This window comes from Podarcis melisellensis (genome assembly GCF_964234715.1).
Source record: "Podarcis melisellensis genome assembly, chromosome: 2".
NCBI classification, from domain to species: domain Eukaryota; kingdom Metazoa; phylum Chordata; class Lepidosauria; order Squamata; family Lacertidae; genus Podarcis; species Podarcis melisellensis.
Window position 1 is genome coordinate 5,923,425 of NC_138529.1, and position 19,757 is coordinate 5,943,181.

The following is a 19,757-nucleotide window of genomic DNA, read 5'->3' on the forward strand; positions in this document are numbered from 1 at the left end:
TAATAATAATAATAATAATAATTAATAAACAATAGGTGGAACCAGTACCTTGGTGCAAGGCACCTTCCTCTTTTCCTATACGTGCAGCTAGAGTGCAGGATCCTGGTGTCTTGAAGCCATCCCTACTTACCCTTCCCTCTCCCTTCTTTTTCTCTTCTCTTTTAGTTTCTAAATGGGACGGAAGCCTCAACTCTGCATGCTGCAGCCTGGCTTTCCATGACCTCTGCTGCAAATGGGCCCTGTTTGTGTGTCCTGCTCTCTCCATGTCCTGTATATTTATCCAGCTGCTGCTTCACTCCCACTGTTTCTCTGTTCTACTCACTTAACTAGACAATGATATATTTGCTTCTTTCATCGGGCCCCCTGCTCCTTAGTCCAGGAGCCTGGTGCCCCTTCTTCTTTCCTGCCTCAGTTGCCTTAAGGGACTGGCTGCCACTGAAGAACCCAGACATAGAAGCAACCTGCTGTAGGAACAAGTTTCTGCCTAAGAGAGGGACAATAAGGCACCCCCCTCAAAACTTACTGATCCTAGCCTGGCAATGCTGGACCATGGTGTCAACTAGGCCTTGCCATGCCCTAGGAGAATTGATACTCTCCAGGTTACTAGCTAGATGGGCTGAAATACCATTTGTAGTGTTAGCTGACTCTGCAAAAGAAGGCCTGGAGCTTCAACACCCAGCTGTTAGTCCTACTGGATGTTCCTCAAAGGGGATAAAACTTGGGCAAGTACCTTTAGCTTTTTTGGAGCCCACTATGGTGCTTGAGCTTCAACCTTCAAGGGATTTGATTTCCAGTTTCCCCTGCATATGCCTGCAGGCTGATGGTTGTTGTGGCACTTTAGGGATGGCTAGGAAATGGTTTTCTACAAAACAGAGCTGCTTACTTGTTTCAAAGCTCTGCTGGCCATCTCCTTCAGTAGGTACAATACAAATGCTGCCTATTCTTTGAGAATGAGCTGATCCCTTGTTAATGAGGAAGGGTGATCAGCTGATGTTTTACCATTGGGAACAAAGGAAGGAACACATAATGGGGACTGTACGGTGGAGGAGGAGATGGGCAGCCCCTGCTTAAGCCTGCAACTGGGCATGAGGAACACAGGGGCTCCATTGCATTCTATAAAGGGGAGACAAAGTTGTTTGGAGGGAGCGGGGGAAGGATATAGTTTCCAGAGCAGACAAGACTGGATGTGGTTGTCAGTTCTGTAACATGTCCCAACCAACCAGAAACACTGCACATCCAAGTAGGCAGGCTAGGGGTCTAATGATTCTTCAAAGTGGGACAAAAACGAGGCTGCTATCAACACATTTTTGGTTGCTCCTTTTTTGTGTCTCTTGATAGCTGGGTCAGTGGCCTTTAGTCTGTTATTTCTATTTATGTCCCTAAGGGGAACAGTGAGTCCACTGCACATCTTCAATTAATGTCACCACTTTTGAGTCACGCAGAGCAGACAGGGTTGTGGGAGCAGTGGGGAGATGGCAGCTCTTATGGGGGACTTACAGGTCTGTTTGCTGTCAAAATGCTTAATGGCAATAGCCTTGTTTTGGCTGCCTTGCTGGAGCTGCTAACACCCTGTAACTTTAGTCCTGTCTGCTCAGATCACACCAAATGTTGCATGTCAGAATATTAAGAAGTTTATTTAAAAAATAAATGAACAAATATGTTAAAAAATAGCAATTTTGCATTCTGTCTCTTCTTGTACATAAGTTGAAGGAGTATAGCTGGACAGGATGAACTGCAAGAGGAACAAAATGGTATCTAAGGTGTGTGAGACAAAAAATATCAACTCAGTAGGTAGTCTGGCTGCAGTCTTTTTCAAAGATTGAAGTTATGTGATAGGTAAAATGCCATCTTTGGCTAGTCAGACATAGGTTGCTATATGAGCTTCACAGAATTCTTCATGATGGGCATAAACAAGTTTTGAGATATTCAAAGAATAAGAAAGATGGTGCTGCCTTCCCTCCTCAGAAGGAGGATGGGGAATTCCCAACATAGATTTATATTACATTGCCAACTAAGTGCTCCACACAATGCTATACATCCTAGAACAGGCATAGCCAAAATCAGCCCTCCAGATGTTTTGGGACTACAACTCCCATGATCCCTAGCTAATAGCACCAGTGGTCAGGGATGATGGGAATTGTAGTCCCAAAAACATCTGGAGGGCCAAGTTTGCCTATGCCTGTCCTAGAAGATAAAACAAAACAATGGGTTCACTTGGAGACAGGCACAATCGAAAACACCCCCACCACATTTCTCCAAAACAAACTAAAGAAAATCCCCACAACACTAAGCAGGTTCACATGAAAAAGTAGGTAAACTGTCCCCAATCCCATCCCCACTAATCCCCCTGGCTCATCTCCCACTATTCCATCATGCAGCACAAAACCTCCAAATAAAGACTTGGCAAGCCAAAGGCCTATACTACCTAAAACACCTATAAAAATAACATACCCATATCAACACAAGAAATACAAAATAGGTGACACTCAAATACCTTTGCTAACATACCACCAACTTGCACACTTGCTTAAACAATCCCACAGTAAAATCAGCAGTCACTGGGCAATTGACCACCTTCAAAAACTTTTTCCTGGCAGCAGAGGAATACAGAAGGGGGTTGGTATCCATAATATACAAAATACTGCTTCGGAATCCCACAAACCCCTTCAATGCAATGAAAAAAAATGAGAGCATGACATAGGCTATGAAATGAACCCGATCCAATGGACTAGAATGTGGTCTACACCTCCCTTTAAAGCCATCTCAGCCAAAACAAAGGATATCACATTGAAACTTGCTCACAGATGGTACCTAACGCCACAGAAACCGGTGCTGATATGCTCAGGAGCCTCACCAAAATGCTGGAGAGACTGCACCTCTATAGGCCCATACCTACACATGTGGTGGGAATGCCCCATAATCCGACCCTTTGGGGCAGCACTCCTACAATAAATGTGCAAAATAACTAAACAGGTATTAGAAGTCACCCCAGAACTGGCCCTATTGGACACTTTCCAATATAATGCCCACTCACATTATAAAGAGCTTATAACCCACCTACTCTCAGCAGCCAGAAGCACCATAGCCAGACACTGGAGAGACCTGTCAGGAGTGAACATGGATCACTGGCACCAAATCATATGGGAAACACCCTTACTAGAAAAGTTAACCAGCAGGCTGAAACTGACACGGGGACAATTAAAGAGCATGTCTTCACCCCAGTATGGTTCCTCTTCATCATATACACAGCCCAACAAGACAACAAGAAGAATCTGCTGACAGCATATGAATTAATATGGCAAACCTGATCCAAAAATCCACCCCCTCAGACACTTGTAACTGATCTATTTTTAAAAAAAGACTCTATGACCTGAAAAAGAGACAACGCACGTACGTAACCAAAGAAAATGATTAATAAAAGTCATTTTTAAGAAAAAATAAAGGCAGTGCTGAATTCCCAAATGCAGATTGAAACAAACCTGCATTAGCAATACTGTTCTAGAAAATAGTAGTTGGGAGTGGGCAATTTACACATTTAAGTTACAAATGATCAGTGGCGTAGCGTGGGGGGTGCAGCAGGGGCCAGGCGCAACATCTGGGGGGGGCGCGCTCGCAGCTCTCTGCCCCCTGCTAAAATCCACGGGTTAGGGGGCACAAATTACTTGCCTTGCCCCGGGTGCTGACGACCCACGCTACGCCACTGCAAATGATACAGTCCCAGGGTATGATCTGAGAGCACATGAGACCACTTTGTATGTTGAAGCTAAGCAGGTCTGGGTTCAGTCAAGGCTTAGATGAGGTGACCTGGGAACTGCAAGCATGCCACCTTGGGTTCAGTGATGGGAGAAAGGTGGGATATAAATGTAAGGAAATAAAATAAAATGGCTAAAGTCATTTACATTGTTGATAATGGACATCTTACAGAATGTCCCATATTTGCAAAAAAAGAATTGTGATTCCAAAAGTGGACACGTGGGTGTGTCTTGCCAGGAGAGGTTTTTTCTTCCACTTACCCACAGTCTTCTTTTTGCTGATGCGCAGCTGCAGACGCCCCTCCTGAATTAGCTGGTGCTCCATAAGGTCAAGGTTTTGCACAGCAGGGGCAGAAAAAAGGCAGCAATTCACAGAGGGGAAGAGCAGGACAAGGCCAGGGATTGGAGGGGAGGGTGAAGGGGAGGCCCTACCTGGAACTATCTGGCCAGTGGCTGGCTGCTCTTGCCCAGGCGCTGTTGGTAGACTTGCAGCTGCCAGTGGTTCTCTGCCTGCCGCAGCTCCTCCTGGATGCCTTCCAGGATCTCCTTGACCTCATCGCGGGCCAGGCAGAGATACTGGTGCTCATAGGTTGACTCTGAGCGAGGAAGGTGCAGAGAGAGAGAGTGGGGCACAGAGGTTGCCTGCAAAGTTGGTTTTATTTTAAGCAACTCCCAACACAACCTAGGAACAAGGCTGCATTTAAAAGCAAACAGGTCTGGAAGGCAGATGAGCAGCAGCAGCCCAGATGCATAAGGCAAACGGATCCTTGTTTGCTGGTAGGAGCAAAGTGGGCTGCTGAACAACACCTATGCCCTACAGCCTCAGGGGGCACTAATGCAAGCAGATGGGGGTTGTATAAACACACAGCATCGTCTCCCCCCCCATCACCCTCTTGGGTGCTGGCTTTCCCTAGTAGAATCATAGAATCATAGAGTTGGAAGAGACCCCAAGGGCCATCGAGTCCAACCCCCTGCCAAGCAGGAAACACCATCAGAGCACTCCTGACATATGGTTGTCAAGCCTCTGCTTAAAGACCTCCAAAGAAGGAGACTCCACCACACTCCTTGGCAGCAAATTCCACTGTTGAACAGCTCTTACTGTCAGGAAGTTCTTCCTAATGTTTAGGTGGAATCTTCTTTCTTGTAGTTTGGATCCATTGCTCCGTGTCCACTTCTCTGGAGCAGCAGAAAACAACCTTTCTCCCTCCTCTATGTGACATCCTTTTATATATTTGAACATGGCTATCATATCACCCCTTAACCTCCTCTTCTCCAGGCTAAACATGCCCAGCTCCCTTAGCCGTTCCTCATAAGGCATCATTTCCAGGCCTTTGACCATTTTGGTTGCCCTCCTCTGGACACGCTCCAGTTTGTCAGTGTCCTTCTTGAACTGTGGTGCCCAGAACTGGACACAGTACTCCAGGTGAGGTCTGACCAGAGCAGAATACAGTGGCACTATTACTTCCCTTGATCTAGATGCTATACTCCTGTTGATGCAGCCCAGAATTGCATTGGCTTTTTTAGCTGCCGCGTCACACTGTTGGCTCATGTCAAGTTTGTGGTCAACCAAGACTCCTAGATCCTTTTCACATGTACTGCTCTCAAGCCAGGTGTCACCTATCTTGTATTTCTGCCTCTCATTTTTTTTGCCCAAGTGCAATACTTTACATTTCTCCCTGTTAAAATTCATCTTGTTTGTTTTGGCCCAGTTCTCTAATCTGTCAAGGTCGTTTTGAAGTGTGATCCTGTCCTCTGGGGTGTTAGCCACCCCTCCCAGTTTGGTGTCATCTGCAAATTTGATCAGGATGCCCTTGAGTCCATCATCCAAGTCGTTGATAAAGATGTTGAATAAGACCGGGCCCAAGACAGAACCCTGTGGCACCCCACTAGTCACTCTTCTCCAGGATGAAGAGGAACCATTGATGAGCACCCTTTGGGTTTGGTCAGTCAGCCAGTTACAAATCCACTGAGTGGCAGCATAGTCAAGACCTCATTTTACCAGCTTCTTTACAAGAATATCATGGGGCACCTTGTCAAATGCCTTGCTGAAATCAAGGTAGGCTACATCCACTGCGTTCCCTTCATCTACCAGGCTTGTAATTCTGTCAAAAAATGAGATCAGGTTAGTCTGACATGACTTATTTTTCAGAAATCCATGATGACTATTGGTGATCACAGCATTCCTTTCTGGGTGCTAACAGACTGTTTGCTTAATGATCTGCTCCAGAAGCTTCCCTGGTATTGATGTCAGACTGACTGGGCAGTAATTATTTGGGTCCTCTCTTTTCCCCTTTTTGAAAATAGGGACAACATTTGCCCTCCTCCAGTCTGCCGGGACTTCGCCTGTTCTCCAGGAATTCTCAAAGATGGCTGCCAGTGGTTCTGAGATCACATCTGCCAGTTCTTTTAATACTCTTGGATGCAGTTCATCTGGCCCTGGAGACTTGAATACATCTAAACTAGCCAAGTATTCTTGTACTATCTCCTTAGTTATTCTGGGCTGTGTTTCCTCTGCTGAATCATTTGCTCCAAATTCTTTTTTTTTTTTTATAAATATTTATTAGAGTTTTTAGAAAAAAGAATACAATGATAATAAACATTATTGCTTTGTTTTAACAAAATTTCATAATATCCTTGAACTTCCTCACGTCTCCCGCTCCCATTTACATCATTAATAAATTTTTGTCAAGCAAATTATCATCTTATTTCCAAATCTATAACCACTTACTTAAATACAATAAAATAATTCTCCTGCAAATTTGTTTCTCTTAATCTCTCTTATCATCAATTCTTGATCTATTTTAGTGATGGCCAATTATTTATAACCAAGCATCCTTCTTAACATTCCACTAAATCACAATATTTCTGCAAGTAAATCTTGAATTTCTTCCAATCTTCTTCAATCCTTTCTTCTCCCAGGTCTCGGATTCTGCCAGTCATCTCCGCCAGTTGCATATAGTCCATCAGTTGCATCTGCCATTCTTCCAGTGTGGGTAGATCTTGAGTTTTCCAGTTCTTAGCGAGTAGTATCCTTGCTGCTGTTGTTGCATACATGAAAAATGTTCTATCTTTCTTTAACACCTTCTGGTCGGCAATGCCCAGAAGAAAGGCCTCTGGTTTCTTAGTAAAGGTATACTTAAATACCTTTTTCAGCTCGTTATATATCATTTCCCAGAAGGCCTTCACTTTGGGGCAAGTCCACCAGAGGTGGAAGATTGTTCCTTCATTTTCTTTACATTTCCAGCATTTATTATCAGACGAATGGTGTATTTTGGCAAGTTTAACTGGGGTCATGTACCATCTGTATATCATTTTCATTACATTTTCTTTCAAAGCATTACATGCAGTAAAATTCAACCCAGTGGTCCACAACCTTTCCCAGTCCTCAAACATAATGTTATGCCCAATGTCCTGTGCCCATTTTATCATAGCCGACTTAACCATTTCGTCTTGTGTATTCCATTTCAACAGCAAATTATACATTCTTGAAAGTACCTTAGTCTTAGGTTCTAACAGTTCTGTTTCCAACTTCGATTTCTCCACCTGGAATCCTAACTTTTTGTCACTTTTAAAAATTTCCTTAATCTGAGCGTAGTGTAACCAGTCTCGCACTTTATCCTTCATTTTCTCCATACTCTGCAATTTCCAATTATCTCCGTCTTTTTCTAACAGTTCCCAATATTTTGGCCAAATTCTTCAGGTCGGGCATTGTTTTCTTTATCGGAGAAGACTGAGGCAAAGAAGGCATTGAGGAGTTCAGCCTTTTCTGTGTCCCCTGTTTGCATTTCACCATCTTCTCCTCTGAGTGACCCCACTGTTTCTTTGTTCTTCCTTTTGCTACGAACATACCCATAAAAGCCTTTTTTGTTGCTTTTAACCTCTCTAGCAAGCCTGAGTTCATTCTGTGCTTTAAGGCAGGCTCAATGCAGCTCACAACCTCCCAAAGATAGAAAGTATATCAACATGAAATCATGGAGAGATGCAGCTCTCCTGGGACACCCTCCCCACCACACAAAGATATGGAGAAAGAGAGATATACCATCGGTGTGCTGGATGATCTTATTCAGCAGCAGAGGGTAAATGGCCAGGCGCTGCATCTCACAATCCAGGAATTCGGTCAGCCGGCGGTCGTGGCATTCGGGGCTGCTCTCAATTTCCAGGGAAAGGCAGAGAAGAAAGCAGACAGACAGTATGTTTCTGGACACCAGAGAAAGTCAGCCACCTCCAGGGTCACAAGCAGCAAAACCAGTGGGGTGAGCCTTGCTGCTCAGCTCCTGAATGCTTAGGGACTTCTCTGTTGAGGCAGCTGGGTTGCTGCTGTCAGAACAGAAGGCTGCCCCTCATTCCAAGGACACCAAATCCAGGGAAAGCCCCCAGAACCCCTGCAATCTCGCACCACCTGGAGATTGGGGTTACCCCCTAACCTACACCATCTGGCTAGTTCTCCTGCATGTTTGCATTTGCCCAGGGAGTGAGCAGCAGGGAGAAGAGGACAGGCCTCCTGCCCCTCCCCTCGCATGGGAAAAGAGCCCCCCAGGGACAGTGCCCAGCCAGCAGCTGAGAAGGACCCTTCTGTGAGCTCAGCCTCCTCTTCTCACACATCTTACCTGGATGACACACCTGAACCGAGCATCCCTCTGCTGCTTTGCCTGAAGGATCTCCCTGGCCTTGGCCTGCTGCAAGCTGCACTTCAGGACGGCCTGCCGGAGCTCCTCACTTGCAGCCACACCAAACTGGGGGGAAGGAAGGAAGGAAGGAGGGGGGCAGGGGAGAGGAAACACGCCTGGTGAGCATCAGGAAATCAAGGGCCGAAGTCCACTGGAGACCCACAAGCAGCCCCCTCCCAGCTGCTGACAGCCTCTCCGCCCTGCTCTGGGATCCTTACCTGGGAGAGCAGCAGGTCCCTGATCTCCTCAATGAAAGGCCCTTTCTCCTGCAAGATCTTTCATTTTCCCCAACAGAGAACCTAGGAGGAGAGGGAATAAACACGGGAGGGGAGGTTGAGCAAGGCAATGGGAGTGGGGGAATAAAGAATAACCCCAGCAGGGACAGGAGGGGGATGGAGGCGGCCTGCTCTTTTTTTAATACTACTTTCTCAGTGCTGGAGAGACCAGGAATCTCATTTATTTATGTCATTTACACCCCACCTTATCCTCCAAGGAGCTTAAGAGGGTGTCCATGGATTCCCTCCTCATTTAATCCTCACAACCCTGTGAGGTAGGTTAGGCTTAGAGGCAGCAACTGGCTGCCACCTCCATCCTCCTCTGCCCAAGGCAGTGGATGCCTCTGAACAATCCCCATTCCTGGGGGGGGGGGCATTGGGCTTGCACTCCTGCCCTGCTGCTTGTGGGCCCCCTGAAAACAGGCTGCAGGTCTGGCTGGGCCCCTTGGGCCTGATCCTGCGGCAGAGCTCTTTGGATGCTGTGCTTCTATTTTTGTCCCTTCTCCCTCTGCTGCTGACCCACCCAGGAAGAAGCGGAGGCCTGGGCCAGCCACAGAAGGGGGACTGGTCCGGAGGGGAAGCAGACTTACTATGGATCTTAAGGAGTTCTTGTAGATTGGGGACAGCTCCTCCTGTGATTGGAGTTTATCCTGATACATCCACTGGCAAAACAGGACCACCAGAATTCATTTATTTTTAAATTTTTATACCGCTTTATATTTTTAATGAAAAACTCAAAGCGGTTTACAGCATATTAAATAAATAAATCAATAAAACAATAGCCGGGCGATGTTCCTCCGGCCTCATGAGGAGCCTCTTTTATAGGGCTGGGTGAGTGTGGGCCCTGCCCCCTGGGCCAGGTGGAAAGGGCCTTGAGGGGAGCAATATGAATATGCAGTGAGTGCAGATGGGAGGCCTCTGTCATAAACAGCTCTGTGCAAAGAGGGCAGAAGGGGAAGAAGGTTAGGTAGAGGCCGAAACCCAGCAAGGTGTGGAAAAGAGGCAGCTAAAGCAGGTTGTTTTTTCCAAAAAGACTTGGGCTGTGCCTGACAAGCAGAGGTGGATCCTGCTCTCCCCCTGAACTGGGAGCAGAGCCAAAAGAGTGGCCATTGGTGGGGTCCTCCTTGGCCCAAAGTGACCTCCACACTGTCCAGCAGATGACTCTCCAGCACCTCAGGAAGAGGGTCTCTCCTTCCCAGGCCTTCCTGGAGATGCTACTGCACTTGGGGCTCATGCAGGCAAGGCAAGGGCTCCACCGCTGAGCTATGGCCATTTGCCAGCCTGGACACCAGGAAGCACCCAGTAGCTCTGGTGGTTTTAGGGCGGCGTGACCGGTGTGGCCGCGCTGAGCACCACACTGCAGGGGGTGCCAACACAATGCTATAGAACAGAGCGCAAAAGGCGGCAGTGGGCTGGGGGAGGGGAGGAGTTGCACAGGGTGGCACTGGAATTTGAGAGCCCCAAGGTCAACCCTGCCATTCTGGGTCTTGTTTGGAGAAAAATTCTCTCCTGGCCATTTTCAAGAGCTCAAAAGTTCCAGGCTCCCCTTGGGAGGGAGAAGGACCCACTTCCCAACAGATCTCCCAGGCACGCTCTCCCTCCCTATGCTTTAAGAAAGTGAAGATCCCCCTGGATTCCCTTGCCCAATATTTATGAGGGAGACCTGAGGAAAGAGCCAGAGAAAGACCCTCCTCACCATGGATGGCTTCTTGGCGGAGGGACCCCCGTGCCGGAAGAGAAGTGGCAATCTCCTGGCAGACTGTCTCTCTCCATAGGCTTCCATTGCAGAATTCTTCTTCTAGCTGCGAGAGTGGGGAGGGGTCTGCCTTGGCTCTCAGGTCGGAGACTCAAGGGGTCTCAAGTCTGTGCTATAGGTCTCCAGCCCTTCTTCAGGGCCAAAATAAACCTCTGTCCAGTCACCCAGTGTTACGATGCTAAATTACCCTGATGTCTTCTACAACAAGCCTTCCCAAACCTGGTTCCCTGCAGATGTTGCTACTGGACTCCAACTCTTGCAATTCTGTTGCAATTTGGATGGTGACAAAAATGAAAACTCAGAAAATTCATCTGAAAACTCCTAGGGGAAATTGCTGGCTCATGTAACACACAGGATGGGGGTTAGAAAGGTCAAATAACCAAGGAGCATCTTTAAAAACTAGGCATGTGGCGGGGGCACGAATCTTCAGGATGCCTCCCCTCTTTTCCATGTCTTTACCTTCTATGCCACCAGCGGCACATTATGTAAAAGATCTTCAGAACCAAAAAGGCCCAGAAAGTCAGTCAAACAGCTTTCAAGACAACAAAAGAAGAACGGATGCTTTATGGGCGGCTGACTGATCCAACTGGCTTTCAACTGACCCAGGGATCCTTTTAAACAACTCACCTGGCCTCCTAGGAAACCAAACATTCTGCAAGATTCCACAGCTGGTTGTGAGGTCAGAGCCTGAACAAGGACTGGAGCCAATGGGCTCCGGGCTCCAGGAACGCTCTAACTGCCAGGCCCACCCCTGCATTTACCCCCAAGCAGAAGGCTCAGGAAGCTGGATCTAGGCTCCCCTTAAGAGTTCCCCCAAATTCTCCCAGCTTTGCATCCCTCTGGATAATCAAGAAAATAAGGCAGGCCATGGCTGCGGTCCAGTTTCTGGCCCCTCCTTAAAACTCACCTGTTTGCCCAGGTGTTGGCTGGCTAGTGGTTCATCATTCGGTCACAGTGTATTATAGGTTCCAGTGGGCTGAATCTTTTTTTTAAAAGAATTGGGGGGGGCGTTTCATTGTATTATGAAGCCACCTTCTGTCTGCCTAGGGCAGGGGTCAGCAAACTTTTTCAGCAGGGGGCCAGTCCACTGTCCCTCAGACCGTGTGGTGGGCCGGACTATATTTTGAAAAAAAATAAAATGCATGAATTCCTATGCCCCACAAATAACCCAGAGATGCATTTTAAATAAAAGCACATATTCTACTGACGTAAAAACACCTGGCAGGCTCCACAAATAACCCAGAGATGCATTTTAAATAAAAGGACACATTCTACTCTACACCCCGATTCCTGGACCATCCACGGGCTGGATTTGGAAGGTGATTGGGCTGGATCCGGCCCCTGGGCCTTAGCCTACCCATGGCCTAGGTGCTCACCCACATTTGCCACCTCTAGGCATCTTTTTAAAATATGTTTGTGCACCTAGAGGCCTTTCTTGGTGCTTTATTGTATTATTACATGAAAACTCTACATCTTCTCCAAGGAACTCAAAATGGTGCACAAGATGCAATTCCTCTCTCACAGTAACCCTGTGAGGTAGGCTAGGCTGAGAGCCCAAAACCTGGTCCAAGGTAACCCAGGGAGCTTGATAGCCAAAAGGGGTCTTGAACCCTGGACACCTGCGTCCTAGTCTGGTCTGGACACCACAGTATATTAACAACTTGGGTGGCTTTAAAGGAGGATCAGACAATGAAGGAGAAGACAAACAATGGCTACGAGCCGTGGTTGCAATACTTTGCCTTCACAATCACAATTAGTAACACTTTGGAACAGGGCCGACCCAATACATTTTGGCTGGGGAGGGTTTTTTTTTTTTTGTTCTGTCACTCTGGAAGTTGTCTTAAATCTTGTTAGTGGTGTAGCGTGGGGGGTGCAGGGGGCCGGCCGCACCAGGCGCAACATCTGGGGGTTAGGGTTAGGGGGCACAAATCCACGGGTTAGGGGGCGCAAATTACTTGCCTTGCCCCGGGTGCTGTCAACCCACGCTACGCCACTGAATCTTGTTAGTTCCTTTCCTTCCCCAACAGCACCTTCCTGGAAGCAATGCTGGCTTAGAAAATAGAAAGTGGAGGGACCTGCCCCCTAGCCTACCTCACAGGGTTGTTGTGTGGAAAACACACCAATACCAACACAATGAAACAATACCAGCCATCCAAAACCTACATTAAACCCGCTAATCTGAGACAGGGAGGGCAGGACTGTAATGCGTGGACTTGGAAGTAGGCTCCCGCCCAGCGCTTACGGAGCGTGCAGCCGTCTCCCTCAGCGGAGCCAACCGCCCGCCTGCCCTGGCTCCACGCCGGGCTCCCCCTCAGGAAAGGGTGCGAAGGCTGGGCAGGTGGGCGCTGGTCCGGCCTTGCACGGGAAGCGAGGTGCAGCTCGTGGGCCTGCGAGTAGATATATGATGGGTAGGCAAACTAAGGCCCAGGGGCCGGATCTGGCCCAATCGCCTTCTCAATCCACCCTGTGGACAGTCCAGGAATCAGTGTGTTTTTACATGAGTAGAATGTGTCCTTTTATTTAAAATGCATCTCTGGGTTATTTGTGGGCAGAGGAATTCGTTCTCTCTCCTCCCCCCTCCAAAATACAGTCCGGCCCCCCACAAGGTCTGAGGAAAAGTATATGATAGCCATCTTCCAATGTCTAAAGGGCTGCCACGTGGAGGATGGAGTGTGCAGGACTCGAACCCATGGCTTCAAGTTACAAGAAAGGAAATTCCGACTAAATATCAGGAAATATCACTTTCTGTCACTAGGAGCTGTTCGGCAGCAGAATAGATTCCTCGGAAGGTGGTGGGCTCTCCTCCCTTGGAGGTTTTTCAGCAGAGGCTGGATGGCCATCTGCCCTGCATGGTCTAGTTGAGATTCTTGCATCTATAATGAACTCTATCATTCTACCTATGATTCATCTGTTGCCGGAAGTGCAGGTCATCCTCCCTCCCTCCCTCTGTGCGTCACTCCTCTCTGCCCCGTCCGACTTCCTCCCCTCCCTCCCTTTGGGTCACGTGACGGCGGCATCAGCTGATCGCCGCTTCCGTTGCCGGCGGCGAGGCTGAGCGAGCGAGCGAGCGAGCGGCGGGCAGGGCGGCTGAGCGGGCGAGGCTGGCAGCGGCGGCGGCGCTCGGGGATGGCAGCCTCCTCGGTGGGGCCGGGGACCCGCACCAAGACCAAGAAGAAGCACTTCGTGCCGCAGCGTGTGAAGGTGCTGCGGTCAGCCGACCCTCTGCTGGGCGTGCTGGGCTGGGGGATCAACCATCAGGTAACGCCTCCCGGTCAGACCCCAGATTGGGATGGCTCAGTGGGTAGAGCGTGGGACTCATCATTCAGGGTCGTGAGTTCGAGCCTCACGTTTGCAAGGGGTTGGGCTGGATGACCGTCGGAATCCCTTCCAATTCTACCCTTGACCCATGTATGTGGGATGTGGCGGGCAGATAATGAGTTGGGGCGGGGCGAGATCTACTCCTGGTAGGTGGGAGAAGGAAGGAAGGTTCTTGTTTAGGATCCATTCACAAAACTGTCCTGAATTGCAATAATTTAGCATTTTTCTATTGTGATCCACCATGGGGTCTTTGGATGAAGGACAGTATACAAATTATTATTATTTACATGCTTAATCTCTTTGTAGCAAAACAACAACCCCCAAACTCCTTAAAGACCATAAGACGTTATTATGGCAAATGCTTTCACGGGCCAGAATCCCCTTCATCACATGCACACAAAGGATTATCCTGATCCAGAGATATTTGGCAACTTTGGTATCCAACACATTCCTTCCCACCACCACTTGTTAGCTCTTTCTTTTTATCACTTCACCATCACCATTCTTCAAGAAAAAAAGATATAGTAGCTTATAGTAGCTGCCCCTCTTCTCTTTTCAGTTAATCTTCCCTAATACCTGGTGCTAAGAATTGTTCACTGTGTGAATACACTGGCTAGCAATAATTTCTGCTTTGTTACGGTTTATATTGGCTTTACGTTAATGTAGGCACTTCTTCGGCTGTTGTGAACTGTTTTGAATGCGTGTTAGGGAAGTGTAGTATTTGCTTGAAAATGAAGCATTCCAAAGACAAATAAACAGCATCAATAAGTACATTGGTCAAATCATGATATTAAACTGATGTCTCCATGTTCTCTGGGGGCACTGCTCTTGATGCCTAGGCTGAAGCAATCATTGTGTTGACACTGAAGGGGTGAACCAACACATTCATCTCTTTCCCCTTTTCTGTCTTCTCCTTTGCTTCCAAATCTGGTGGGTGAGGACTGCCCACCTGATAGTAGGGTGGCTAAGAAAGAATCTCAACCAAACATCACACAGGTATCCTATTTGCCATAGTTTCAGTGAGATTTTCCTTATTTACTTCAAGGCTCACCCTACTTACATGCCTGTGAATAGCCCATGTGCTTCTTCAAAATGTGGAGGAGAGACAGGTGTTCTGACCACTTTAGCCTTGCAGTAGAAAAAGAGAACATTTCTTCAGTTGGAAGAGTGTAGTTGCAGGTAGCAGGCTTCTGGTAACCAGATCTGAAACTTTCCTGTGTTCATCTGTTGCTCGGTGATAATATCCTTCTGCCTGGGACTAGCAGTTGGAGTTTTGGAAAGCAGTCAGGTAGCTGCTGTGGGACTTTCTTGAGATCAAACAAGTACCTTTGTTTGTTTTGGTTTGATTATGTGTTTTGTGTCTTCATTTTGTGAACCAGCCTGTGCTCTTCAGGTGAAAAGCAGTATACAGATATACCGTAAATAAATGAATACCCAGGTTGTAGTCCTAAACACACTTAACCGAGCAGTAAGCCCCACTGAACACAGTGGAGCTTACGTCTCACTGAACGTGCAAAATATTACTCTTTCAGTCATGTATTTGCAGACTGGCTCTCAAGGAACTCTCTGGGTGAACCTGACATCAAAAAATATTTCCCTCCATTTGAGATCATAATCTTGGAATTTTGCATTAAAGGATTTTCACCAGCGAACAGAAATGAATGAACAAAGAAGTAGACGGATTACTTCTCAAAATGTCACTTTTCATTCTCCAAATACTCATCCGCTTCACTTGCTTGCTTTTTCATTTGATTCTTGCAGGGTGTTGGACCCCCTCAGTCCCTTCAAACTCTATGATTCTGTGGCTCTATAAAGTGATAGCTAATGTGGTGCCCTCCAGATGCTGTGGACTACAGTTCCCATGGTCCCTGACTGTTGGTGATGCTAACTGGGGTTGGTGGGAGTTGTAGTTCACATTATCTGGAGGGCACCACATAGGCTATTCCTGGTTGATACCAGCACTTCTTAGTTTTAATCAATTTCTTATCAAACGCTGCCCTTCTCCCCATCAGACTCTCATCTCTTGAGACCGTAGTTTGGGGAATCATCGAAGAGACAGAGATGCTGAAATGTCATCAGTTACTCAACATTGACTATCCTGCCATTGTTACTGGGCAAATACACTTCTTCCTCTGGGACCTGCATAGTTTTTTGCTGTCATTGTTAGGTATCTGTACTGAAGTATCTGAAGATTGCCTTCCCCATTTCCCCCCAGTCATTGTTGCATCCAATTCTATGGTTGGTCATCTATTCTCTTATCATTTACCTTTTAGTCTCCCTTGTGGGACTGAGAGGCATGAACAGCGGAGATGTGTTGGGGCTAATAGCTGAACTGTTGTCTTGTGGAATCCTCTTTCCATCCTCCATTCTTGCTGTTTTTATTCTGTGTTTTTGCTCTTGACCTGCTACCAGTATCCTATGCTAGTCCTTTTCATTAGTGAGTGGTATGCTTTCTCAATCCCATAGAAGCTTTGTTGGGAGTGTTTGTGATGTCAGTAGAGATTATATAAACCCTCTCACCATATTGGGGATTTTTTACAGGACTCTGACTGGCTGAAGATTGATTGGCCAGTTAGGCTCCCTCTCATGCATCCAAAGCTTCTGGCAAAGATTATTTTTAGACAGTAGACGGAACAGCAAAACTGTTATCCACACTTAATTGGGTATAAGCTTCACTAAACACAGTGGGACTTATTTTCAAGAAAACGCTTGTAGGATTGTGCTGCTACTGATTTCTCTAGCCTTTGTCCTTTTTGTCACTTAGATATCTTTTCAATTTTTACTTTAGAATGTTTACATGCTGTCTTTTTGATTAAAAAAGTCGTCCAAGCTGGCTTGCATCTTAAAAGTACATCATCAACTGTGACAGAATAAAACACACATATGCACACCCAACCTGAAACTCCTGAAAGGCAATTCAGATGACGCATTCTATACAACATACTGCTATATGTTATATAACATCAGCAGTAAAAGATTCCTACAGCTGAATAGTGCTGCCTGTCCACAAGCGACCTGAAACTGTTCTCACAGCACAGCTTTCCAAAATGATTATTGTTGTGGACTTCTCAAGGTCAACAGGTAAGGCTTTCCAGAGTGCCATGTCTTGTTAAGGCAGTACTTCCCAGGTGACTACATATAGTCTAAAATTCAGGATGGTAGTCAGCATCTTGCTCTTCAGCACCATTATTTTCATATTCCATGTGACAAGGGGTTCACCAATACTATTTAGCCCTGTTTTGGTCCCATTGGGAGGCATCTTCCATGTAATCCCTTGAAGTGTGGTGTTTCCTGTTCTTTACTGAAATCCCTTGCTGAATTCTCCTGTGAACTTGCATCTAGGTTCTTTTCTTCTTCTGAGTTAATAGGGGAAGGTATAGAATGAACTTTACATGTCCAAGTATGGCTCAATCAAAATTTACTTACTTTCTCTTTAAGAAGAGGATTTGTGGCTATGAATATGGAGATTTGCGCCAAGTACGCTACATGTAGATTCTTGGTGTTCTTGGCTTCTGTTTCCACAGTTGGAATGCACATGTGATGGAATGACCAGGTCAGTTGGGCCATGAATGCCCTGGTGTGCTCTCATATTAACAAACTGGGATTGCTTACTGAGGGACTCCTTTCCATGGCTCATAGGAACATGAGTAGCCCGATTCTGGGCACTGCAAAAGTGTGAAGAGTGCAGTGCTCTGATAAATGTATTAAAGCATCATGAGTGGAAGCTGCAGTTCCTGTAGCACACTCTGCAACATCCTCTGTGACGAGCCTGGCTTCATTTTTCAGCTCCAAAATAATGTCACTCCCCAGACCTTGGATGTGAAGGGAATTAACCAACACCTATAAGCCTAGAGTGTGTTTTCTGTAGAACAATAGTGGCATCTCTTTGTGAGATGCTTGCACAGGTCTTAAGCTGTCTGGCTGCATTCCTTTCTTTTCCCTCCCTAAGCTCAACTGACCCTTTCCCTCTGATTCCAACAGTTTTACGACCCCAAAGTATTGGGGGAGGGCGGAGCATATGAGCTCCATGGCACAACACCAGGATAATTCAGACTCCGGAATGAAGGAGGCGGCTGGTACGTGGGCCTCATAGCATGCCCTTCTGCCTTGCAAGCTGTCTTGATTGCTGCAAGCGTAAGCCTCTTGATGAACAAAAAGCCAGTTTGCTTCCTTCCGTTTTGCCCTTCAGTGCTTCCAAAGTGTGATTGCAAAGCTTGTATTTGTGCCTAAAAATAATATGCTGTGTGGCTCGTGTTCCCTCCCCTTCTCTCTTTTAAGAAACGAGATAAAATAGAATTGGTGAAGTTAAGTCTGCCTTGCGTGTCTTGGGTCCTTTTCACTTGGCCTGGATGGAAACTTTCTGGTAATATATCTTGGCTTAGGTGTTTCCAGATCATTCTAACCTCTTAACTCTGTGTGTGCAGTCTTCTTCTGTATGGCTATTAATGCTGGTGGGAGATAGTTTCCATTTTAGAACCGGCTTACTAAAATTGCAAGCTGCATTAACTCATTTAGAAGCATTGACTCTGTTCTGACCCTCATTCAGTGTCGGGAATGATACCAGAGAAACTTGATAATTATGTATGGAACAGTTTAAATATGCATAGCATCATACAGTCCCAATCTCTCTCTTTCTTCCTCGCAACAGTCTTATGAAGCAAGTGGTGATTTTTCTTACTGTTTGAGAAAGTGAAGCAGTCTTTGCCCTTGGATCACACTGGGTTCACTGGCATTAGCAAGACATTGCCTCTTGACCTCAGTTCACCATCTCTGCTCTCAAACTAAATGACTGAATGTGCAGAATAGCATTTGTGGGGATAATAATAATAATAATAATAATAATAATAATAATAATGTACAGTCGTACCTTGGAAGTCAAACAGAATCTGTTCCAGAAGTCCGTTCAACTTCTAAAACATTTGGAAACCAAAGCACAGCTTCTGATTGGCTGCAGGAAGCTCCTACCACAAATCGGAAGCCACTGAAACTTCCAAAAATAGTTTGCAAATGGGAACAATCACTTCCAGATTTGCAGCATTCGGGAGCCAAAATGTTCGAGAACAAAGGTGTTCAAAAACCAAGGTACGACTGTAATGATATTTATACCCCGCCCATCTGGCTGGGTATCCCCAGCCACTCTGGGCGGCTCCCAGCAGAATAGTAAAAATACATCAAACATTAAAAACTTCCCTAAGCAGAGCTGCCTTCAGGTGTCTTCTAAAAGTCAGATAGTTGTTTATTTCCTTGACATCTGATGGGAGGATGTTCCACAGGGCAGGTGCCACTACCAAGAAGGCCTTCTGCCAGGTTCCCTGTAGCTTTATTTCTCGCAGTGAGGGAAAGGCCAGAAGGGCCTCAAAGCTGGACCTCAGTGTCTGGGCAGAATGATGGGGCTGGAGACACTCCTTCAGGTATACTAGGCTGAGGCCGTTAGGGCTTTAAAGGTCAGCACCAACACTTTTTGAATCGTGCTCAGAAATGTGCTGGGAGCCAGTATAGGTCTTTCAGGACTGGTGTTATATGGTCCTGGCAGCCACTCCCGGTCACTAGTCTAGCTGCTGCATTCTGGCTTAGTGGTAGTTTCCGAGTCACCTTCAAAGGTTGCCCCATATAGAGCGCATTGCAGTAGTCCAAGCGGGAGATAACCAGAGCATGCACCACTCTGGCAAGACAGTCCACGGGCAGATAGGGTCTCATCTTGTGTGCCAGTTAGAGCTGGTAGACAGATGCCCTGGACACAGAATTGACCTGCGCCTCCATGGACAGCTGTAAGTCCAAAATGACACCCAGGCTGTGTACCTGGTCCTCAGGGCACAGTTATCCCATTCAGGACCAGGGAGTCCCCCACACCTGCCCACCCCATCCCCCCAAAACAGTACTTCTGTCTTGTCAGGATTCAACCTCAATCTGTTATCCGCCATCCATCCTCCAACTGCCTCCAGACACTCACACAGGACCTTCACTGGTTCTGATTGGAAGGTGAGGTTGA

At 46.8% G+C, this 19,757-nt stretch overlaps 3 protein-coding genes across 8 annotated transcripts in view; 2 read left to right on the plus strand and 1 right to left on the minus strand.

Moving 5' to 3' along the window:
• KIF5A (kinesin family member 5A) overlaps positions 1-1,670 on the plus strand; it is a 55,389-nt gene extending 53,719 nt beyond the window's left edge. For all 3 annotated transcript variants that reach the window (XM_081900710.1, XM_081900712.1, XM_081900711.1), the window contains one exon: positions 166-1,670. The gene's annotated coding sequence lies outside the window, so the exon portion shown is untranslated. The remainder of the gene's footprint in view (positions 1-165) is intronic.
• Positions 1,609-10,537, minus strand: LOC309364060 (rho guanine nucleotide exchange factor 11-like). Of its 2 annotated transcripts, XM_081900783.1 has the most exons (5): positions 10,391-10,537; positions 8,638-8,718; positions 7,792-7,895; positions 4,014-4,348; positions 1,609-1,732 (listed from the first exon to the last, which is right to left on the minus strand). In XM_081900783.1, exons 1-4 carry the CDS (start codon positions 10,465-10,467, stop codon positions 4,191-4,193), a joined length of 420 nt encoding a protein of 139 aa, XP_081756909.1. In that variant the 5' UTR covers positions 10,468-10,537; the 3' UTR covers positions 1,609-1,732; positions 4,014-4,190. The 2 variants fall into 2 exon arrangements, 1 of the variants encoding a protein (XP_081756909.1); XR_014165703.1 differs by lacking the exon at positions 1,609-1,732 and having other exon boundaries at positions 3,710-4,348; positions 7,792-8,485.
• A 2,984-nt stretch (positions 10,538-13,521) lies between these two features.
• The window catches only part of PIP4K2C (phosphatidylinositol-5-phosphate 4-kinase type 2 gamma), a 33,170-nt gene continuing 26,934 nt past the window's right edge, over positions 13,522-19,757 (plus strand). Inside the window, exons 1-2 of one of the 3 annotated variants that reach the window (XM_081900756.1) lie at positions 16,716-16,849; positions 17,750-17,844. Coding sequence is in view for 1 of the 3 variants with exons in the window: in XM_081900755.1 (XP_081756881.1) it covers positions 13,577-13,708 (132 nt within the window). In the remaining 2 variants the exon portion in view is untranslated. Of the gene's footprint in view, positions 13,709-16,715; positions 16,850-17,749; positions 17,845-18,046; positions 18,132-19,757 lie in introns of those variants that run through there. The other 2 variants (XM_081900755.1, XM_081900757.1) reach the window with 2 other exon arrangements.

Coding starts and splice junctions, on each gene's coding strand:
- LOC309364060 (XM_081900783.1), bottom strand. CDS start 10,467: ATGGAGAGAGACAGTCTGCCAGGAGATTGCCACTTCTCTTCCGGCACG. Junction 7,896..8,637: donor GGGACCTGCTGCTCTCCCAG/GTAAGGATCCCA, acceptor AATTGAGAGCAG/CCCCGAATGCCACGACCGCC. Junction 4,349..7,791: donor GATCATCCAGCACACCGATG/GTATATCTCTCT, acceptor TTCCTCGCTCAG/AGTCAACCTATGAGCACCAG.